This window comes from Mercenaria mercenaria, chromosome 11 (genome assembly GCF_021730395.1).
Source record: "Mercenaria mercenaria strain notata chromosome 11, MADL_Memer_1, whole genome shotgun sequence".
NCBI lineage: Eukaryota > Metazoa > Mollusca > Bivalvia > Venerida > Veneridae > Mercenaria > Mercenaria mercenaria.
Genome location: NC_069371.1, coordinates 41,915,706 through 41,924,377, shown reverse-complemented (window position 1 = coordinate 41,924,377; position 8,672 = coordinate 41,915,706). Strand labels below are relative to the sequence as shown.

General features: G+C 34.2%; 1 protein-coding gene across 1 annotated transcript; it reads left to right on the top strand.

Annotated features, from left to right (window-relative positions):
- The first annotated feature begins 1,904 nt into the window (after positions 1 to 1,904).
- LOC123531441 (insoluble matrix shell protein 3-like) lies at positions 1,905 to 3,014 on the top strand. The gene is made up of 2 exons (XM_045312397.2): positions 1,905 to 2,131; positions 2,681 to 3,014. The coding sequence occupies exons 1-2, from the start codon at positions 2,022 to 2,024 to the stop codon at positions 2,958 to 2,960; spliced, it is 390 nt and encodes a 129-aa protein (XP_045168332.2). The 5' UTR covers positions 1,905 to 2,021; the 3' UTR covers positions 2,961 to 3,014.
- The last annotated feature ends 5,658 nt before the right edge of the window (positions 3,015 to 8,672 follow it).

The following is an 8,672-nucleotide window of genomic DNA, read 5'->3' as shown; positions in this document are numbered from 1 at the left end:
TAATGCATTTTAAATTTTAAAAAATGACGTTATAGGTAAACTTTGGCAAAGTGATAACACATTTTGTGATCTTTGCAAAGGTCAAAACGTGTTTGTTACTCCGCACACGTACATCACTTATGTTTTATTCTACCTTTTAGCACTGAACTATTGAAGTAGGAGCGGTAAATGTAAAAGCAAAGTATACTTTTTTCATTAAAATGATTTTCTAGTACAGGTTCTCGTCTATATCTATATAAGTAATGTTACGGATCGTGTTTGGGAAATAAATTTTAGTTTTGCGTGCTTTGTTGGCAAATAAAACACGGTTTTGAGTTCAGATGTGTTGTAATCTAATCACGAAGGCCGAATGCCTGAGTGATTAATCACGACGCATCTGAAAGAAAACCCGGGTATTATTTACCAACAAAGCGCGCGAAACTAAAATCTATTTCCATTCTAACACGTTCGAAATACACCAGGAATGGATACTAATCTGGAATAAAATGCGGTTTTAAATACGAAGGAGTAAAGCGGGATAGCCAAAAGTAGGTCATTTTGCAAAACGTGCTCTAATCGACAAGACAATACACGGTACAATCCTTTTTGTTTATATAAAAGAAAATCTTGAAAGTGTTAGAACTGAATTTAGTACATGTATATTCATTCATGATTAATATGTAGGTCCAACACAGTCTCTCCTGTAGCAGACGGCTAGATGGAAGATTGTGTATATATATATATATATATATATATATATATATACACAGGGCATATTTAAACAAAACACTGACCATGATAAGATTCCTGCTTCTTTCATCTATTATAACATATCAGATTTACCGTTATAGACGGAAAGCAGGTTAGAAAAGTTGAAATAATTTGAACAGATCTACTTTCAGTCGCTGTCTTATATAAATTAAATAACTTTAATGGTGACTCTCGTGAGATAAAAATGCTTGACTTACAGTGATTTACATAGATGTTATAATTTTGTAAAAGATCGAATTCAAACAATCTTGCAAAACGTTAATGCCATATAGAAGGCAAATCGTACGGAATAATTCATTTTCTTTCTCTAAGACAGATATGCTAAAGGAAAATTTATTTTGGTTCTCCATTTCCTGCCAGCATGTTAAAATGCGGGAATAGAACACCTGTTGAAACAACTTTGCCTTGTATAAATTAATCTAGTCCCAAAGCGTGACTCTAATTAACTCCTCTGACGGTCCGTCCACAGACTCACACGCAACGACTATTAAAAATCGGCGTAATCGAGGTACTTCAGTCTGTCAAACATGATTGAAAGCATAATGATGACTTAAAGGCGAAAAGAAAAATATTTCTGAATAGCAAATTTATTCTTTTGCAATACGCGATATGTCATGTCAAGAGCACTTAGCAGTACCTGAAGATGTCTCCCACTGAGCTATATTATCGATTTTTTTCTCCGCCATTGGTGACGTCACAGCTTTATTACGTCACTGTTTGCGCATTTCAATCACCGTCAGGTACCGGTACCGGATAGCAGATAATGGAGAGCACAACGTCTCAGGCTTATTCTAAGTGTATATATTAGCGCAGTATTATTTGTATATTTACCACGATCTAAAGTGAACTTTCAACATTTGAAAACAAAACAGATTTTGGGAGAGATCTATTCATATCTATTCCCATGTGCTTCATGAATACCTGGAATAAAGTTTGGTGAACAAATTGAGCTCGACTTCACACTGTACTAAATGCATATATTTGGTAGCTGTTTTTCTATAGTTTTTCATGCAGAACATGTCAAACAGAACATGTTTCTGTTCACGAGATATTTAAAATATTTCTTTCGTTTTTCAAAATGTGAAGCTTATAATTTATGTTCGGATTTTTGTCACTTATGATTATGCCTGTTTTCAGACGTGGCTGAGTTGGACGTAATATCAGACTGAAATGAAATGAAAGTGATAATTACGTCACGAGTTGGACTAAAATAAATCTATCTTTCATTTGTTTATGTTGATATGTTTTTTGCAGACACATAACGAGCGAAAATGATGACGACAATGTGTCTGAGTATTGCTGTCCTACCGTGGACCCTCATTGAAGGCGGAATGAGTAAAGGAGGTTGGGCTGGTTCAACAAGCCCTGGAAGTGAAAATCCGTAAGTAGATCTGAAGATTTAAATTATGATTCTTTTTTTTTTTTCTCCTTTTTTTTTTTGAGTCGGGGTGGGTAGGGGGCGTTCTTTACAATTGACATACAGTTCAGTTCAGCTTTGAAAATTTAATTATTTATTTCAGTTATAAGTTACTATTTATCTTTCCATACAGTATTTTCTTATTATATTTTGGTAAGGCTTGATCAAAACATCTTCTAGAATATGGAACATACTGCATTATACGCATGAGTTCACTTTGTTCTATAAATGACTCGTGTGCGTAATGACAATATTGTTTGTGAATTCAGTAGCAATGGTCTGTAAAATGCATGCTTCTTTGCCCTTTTGCATATGTTTAGGTAGGACTATTAAGGTTAAAGTCCTTATGACATGGTTTAAAGAGCCAGCTCATGCATTCAAATAAGTTGCATCGGATCCATATCTGCAGTTTTGTTTTAGTTCTCTTGTCTTGTTGTTTTGCATCAAGCATTTAACATCTCAATAGTATTTTGATTAGTACTGCTAATTACATAAGGCTCTCTATCTTTTTAGTTACGGTGAAGTCTTCCAAGGAGGTCCTGACCTTGGAATTCAATATTACTTTAACTCCACCTTCTCTCGGATCTGTTGTCAGGCCATCGGGTGTGAATACAAGCAAGGATGTTATTTTGTAGACGTCGGATGCGGACAAAGTAAGAATGGGGTACCTTTTCCGACAACACAATTGCACTGGGAGGTTAGAGGCGTGGAACCAGTAGTGCGATGTAACAACTCACGCGGTGTCGGAGCATACTATATTTTCCATGCTAGAGTATTTCCAATGGAAACGTAAATGTGTTTATTGTGATTAATTGTAACCCAGATTAACTTCGTTTATTTTTTCAGAATAAAAGTATTTGTATTCAGTTGTTTATTATTTAAATAAATATATGAATACAGGTTCGGGAACATTATATTTAAACGGCAAAGGAATGTCCTGTTTCCCAGTTTAATTTTAAAAAGGAACAAATTTGACTGTTTTCTAAAAGTCTAATTCAAATCCAAAAATATTTTAATCGTTGACTGGCACAAGGTTATACCTATCAAAACGCATATTAAATGTCTAGTAGTCAATTACGTCAGAGACATAATCAGACAAGAATACATTAATTAATTATGTACATATTATGAACTTAAATAGTGGATCCGTCATGACGGTCGGTCATTTCCGTTCGTTTACGTATTCGCCGTATGCAATTTCGGCATTTTCTTGTTAATACGAAAAATATGTTTCTGTTACGACCGAATGATGCCGATGTCGCATACGGAGGATACCTAAACGAACAGAATGTGCCTATTGATATTTCGGGTCCAGTACCTTAATAAAATATCTTTGCCATCCTACTGATGTATTTAGGTGAGAACGTATTGTAAATGTTGGCTCCGAAAAATAAGCAGAAGATTGAAAATATGGTTAGAAGGCCTTAAAAGACAAAAAAAAAAGTATACGAATAAATTAATGAATTAACTAGCATGACTGGTCCTTTCTCTCATATCTCCTGAATTTCAAAACTTCATCAAATGTAAATATTACATATCAATCGAGCTGGCCATAACAGACCTCCTTCTGACTTCATAGAAGTTAAACATGCACCCATAGCTAGTTTGTAAGTGAAATTACATTGTAAACTAGGTCAGGATTCAAAGGATGTGATGATCGTTCAATCATTTTATCATTTTAAGACAACTGTCCGGGTAAAATTTAAACATATTCTTCTCTATTCTACTCTACCTCATAACGGAACGACACGGTGACGGCTTTTAAAGTCAGAATTAATCGACATTGACTTTGTGTATTTTGAACGCGAATACATGTTCTGGTTTTGACCCGCCCGCTTAGCTCAATATGGACAGCGCCGATCTACGGATCGCGGGTCTTGAGTTCCATCCTCGGGAGTGGGTCGTATGTTCTCCGTGACGATATGATAAAAGACATTGTTTCTGAAATAAACTGTCCTCCACCTGTGATTCATGTGGGGAAGTTGACAGTTACTTTCGGAGAACAGGTTTGTACAGGTACAGAATCCAGGAACACTGGTCAGGTTAACTGCCCGCCGTATCATAACTGAAATACTGTTGCAAAACGGCGTTAAACCCAAAACAAACAAAAACAATTCTGGTTAGAAATATAGCCTTTAAACTTGATTTTAGCGATCGTTTATTAAAATTATCAGATCTTAGCCACATTATTCATAGTGGAAGCAATTCCATAGATTGCACATTGTCCAGCACGGAAATTGAGTATATTGAAGGTGGAGACTGCGGACATTCGTATTCATCTTAAGCGTGATATTTGGTTGTATTTTTTCAGTGTCAAAACCACTTTGCTTGTTTTGTACATGGATACAAGGCAATATGGAAATTATGCAGTCACTGTACTACTTTTCTACGTCGATAATTAGTGTGACTGTGGTAACAAGTACTTTACACATATTACACGTGTATCATGTCAAAAATTACTCAAAAATACAAGATGCATTTTCATAAAACATAGCACATTGATAGAAGACGATATGGAGAATACGCACGTTATTGTTTCTGACATTTTGTCAACCCGCTGGTCCTTTTGCTTTTCTGTCTATGGATCCTGCGACAACTATAAAAGTACAAGCGACTGTATAATGGAATATAGCAGATAGATAGAATGTAATCGTAAGAATATGCCAGCCATGTTATTATTTGCCACATAATACATTGTTGTTTCTACGGCAGCAAAAGTCATTATTATATTTCATTAGTGCAAGGTTATATGTGCTCCCTCCAGAAGTTGCATTTTTTTATAGATTTAAAGTAGTCGTGTTCAAATATCTTTCCGTCAGATAGTTTCACAAATATTAATATCTTAACGGACTGTTAAGCAGCATTTGCTATTTCAGTAAATTTTCTGTTTTCCTTGAAAATATTTCGACTGGTAAAAATGTGATTCTAAACACGCTTCCATTTATAAAGTTGTAACGATCTCACATATACACACAACTGAGCAAGACTTTATCCATTCAATAAGCACATAAACTGTTAAAGGACTCGTTTCATATATAATCAATATTGATTTAATCCTAGACATGTTATTGCCTTTTCATGGTGTATGTTTGCAAATAGATATGCAAGTATCAAATTAATTGATTTCACAGACACCGGCTGATTCAACATTTTGCTGGTTATAGTAACTGAGCATGCAATAAGCCTACCGATTTCTTAATATAATATACTGTATAATAACATTTGAGTGTATAAGTTTCAGTCGAAGAGCTGTCTGGTGAATACCTTTTTTTGTTTGCAAATCATTCTCCCTGCATTTATGCTAAACGCTTCTATCAATTCAAATTTCATAGTTGAGTGTTATGGAGAGAGACAGAACTAGGTAAATGGTTACAGGTACATATATCATCGTAATGGCTATTCTCCTTTGCATTGAATTGTATATAAGCTTGTGGTCATCAATGTTGTTAACTTATAGTGAACAGATGAAAACAGTCGTAATTTGGGCCATGAGTGAGGGTATTTTGTCAGAGAATGTGTGATAGAAACATTCGCAGCATGGTTTTATTTATTCTTTCTATCAGTGACCTTATTTTCACTTGTAAAATCCTTAGCCAAATCAATTCAAAACGGTTTAATTTATATAAATCTCATTGTGCTCCCGTGGGAACCCTTGAATGACATGTGGTCTTACAGGTTTTCTTGCATTCGGTCGTCAAAATTTAATAAGTATCTAGACATTAGGAACCAACAGAGGAATGTTTTACAAATAGGTAAAATGCATATGAATTGACCCTAATAGTAATATAAAGGAACGGTAGTCAAGTGGTAAGTTACTTGGACTGTCAATCCAGAGGAGTCGGGTTCGATTCCAGGTATTGTTACCTAAATGTCAGAAACACTGTCCATAGTAAGACCAGAAAGTTTCGTGTCGGTACTATACATCAGACGAGGTTGTGTTTTCTGAAAAAAAGAAACTAGGTTGGACTTGTCTGATCGCTCTGTTTCGGTACTGGTAAATTTCACTCTCTGAGTGGCTATGTTTATATGTAAAGAACTTTATCGTCAAACGGATGCTGTATAAAACTAATATATTATAACGTTATGCAACAGAACAAAAAGTGATAAGCTATTCTAATCTGAAACTATTTATAGATTTTTAGCTTTTTATTGGGAAATACGCTTGAGTTCTGCAGCGGTACCACTGTAATTTAACGGGGAATAGAAACGAGTATGTATCCATTACCCGAGGCTATATCACTTCTTTTTGAAATTATAGTTTGTCAAATAAGCAAATTATGATATGGAATGTATAAAGACGATGCAATAGATAAATAGCAGCTATGTAGATAGTTTGCAAGTATTCGTGCACGTCGATAAATCTAATCAATAGTTCGGTGCGGGTCTACCTAATATAGATGTTTATGCAGTCATACACGCACTATGCGTACGTTATATTTCCAAGACTTAGTGCAGATTATGGAAATGTAAAGTACAATGCCTATAAGCATTGACTGCACTCAACCAGAACGATAAAAAAGATACCTCTTGCACTGAAAACAAGGTCTCCAAAATCTCAAAACATTTTGAAATGTAGACCAGGTAAGATGGTACTTCAGAAATGATATATCCCAAACAGTGTCACTGATTACTCGTTGTTTAGATTCGGATGTAAAGGGGCGCATCTAAACGACAAACAATGATTTTATTCAATTTCTAAAATTTGTGCAGGAAATTAAATTGCTGTACATTTAAATATCTGTCAAAAATGTGTTTGCTTCTTTAATTAACATTGTTGATTGTAAATGCAGTGTACGTTGTGATACACTTTCTCAGAGCATCAATTAAGTTAAAGCAAATCAATGAAGTATAATTTAAATTCCAGACCTAATTAAAGTTGCTCGACATTTCCTATTAAAATTCAGTATTAGAATCTCTAGTGCGACATTCTTACTTTCATTTTTTTTTAAATTTCGTTCAGATACTTCCAGACTGAAACACGCGCCAAAGCAAAAGAAATCAGTTTCGGCTTCTGCTGATAACGGACTGTTTAATATGAAATGTAATTTTAAAAGACGTAACAGTGTGCTGGCAGTGACTTATTCAACTGCACTTCTTTTGATTGTTTTGATCTTTTTTTTTTCTTCTTTTTTGTTAGTTTTGTGTATCAAATATCTTGTTTTGACCTTAAGAAACGTCTTGTTGGTTAACATGTCAAAGACAAGTCTGAAATTCCGCTTGACATTATGTTCGTTTACTAGATAGTGTGCATATTTACATTTATATATATTTCTAATATCATATCTCATGACGATAATACAGCTGTAATAACAAATAATATCCCATAGAGTTCAGAAGAGTAAAATTATGTTAGAAATAATGAAGTGACAAAGTAAATAATGAACAGATTGAATCAAAATAAACATATATTGTATTTGTTTTTTCTTCATGTATTATGGATGAATCATCAAGGCGCTGCCCTCAAGATTTTAGCTAAATGATCTTTCTTTAAAATTGAAATTTGGTCATATCATGAACATTAGAATATGAGCTTTTGTGTCTAAACTATCTTGAAAATGCCAAAAAGAAAAAGGAATCGTGAATCGAACTCGGGCCGCCGCGGCAATAAAAACTTTTTCGCTGTCTTTAACAATACCGCCGCGGGGGAACTATGTATTTAACGCGTTAAATAAAGATATTTATAATTAAGGCAATTTACCTCGAGTAAAGCGTTACTAACGCTTTTCGATTTCCATTGTAAAAATTAGTAAAAACAACCAATTCTCATGTGTTTCCATAACATATAGTCTGTCAATAATTACGTTTCAAAACATTCTAAAAGAATATAGCATTAATTGCCCGATACCTATTTTGTTCTTTTATTGTTGTAGAACAATCTGAAAGCCAGTGCCTTTAAAGCCTTACTTATAGCAACGTATCTGATAATCTTAAATAGATTATGATACTTTTTACAAAATTAAGATGGCATATAATACTTTATGAAATTCTGTTCTTGAATCTCTTCAAAGGTTTGTGCCTTGTTACATTTTAAAAGTATTTATACTTACACATTTTGCAAAGGTCTTTTAAATCTCTAAACAGTTAAAGAAGCGTTGTTCACGTCAAAAAGCCTTAATATTTGGAATAATCTTTATTTTAATTGAAGTTCCAGTATTCCCACACTTGGCGGAACCGTGTCACAAATTTTTGACGAAACTATATGATGTCATTTTTTTTTCGTAACCTGTTTGTACGGATAAGGGGATATCATCCTCTCGCTGCAAATATTTGAAGACTGATATCAAAAGAATTTGAAATCGTCTGATAAAGGGTCACTCAAAGTACATATGTCATACATATACATATACTTTGAAATGTATTCGTCAGTTTCTTACAACCTCGTTCTCAAAGCATCGATTACTAGTATATTAATATTAGGTAAACCCTGACGGACATGTTTTTAAGAAAGTAGACTGATCTGAAGGAATCGGTAAATGACACCAAGAAACAGAAAGAGCAGAATTGT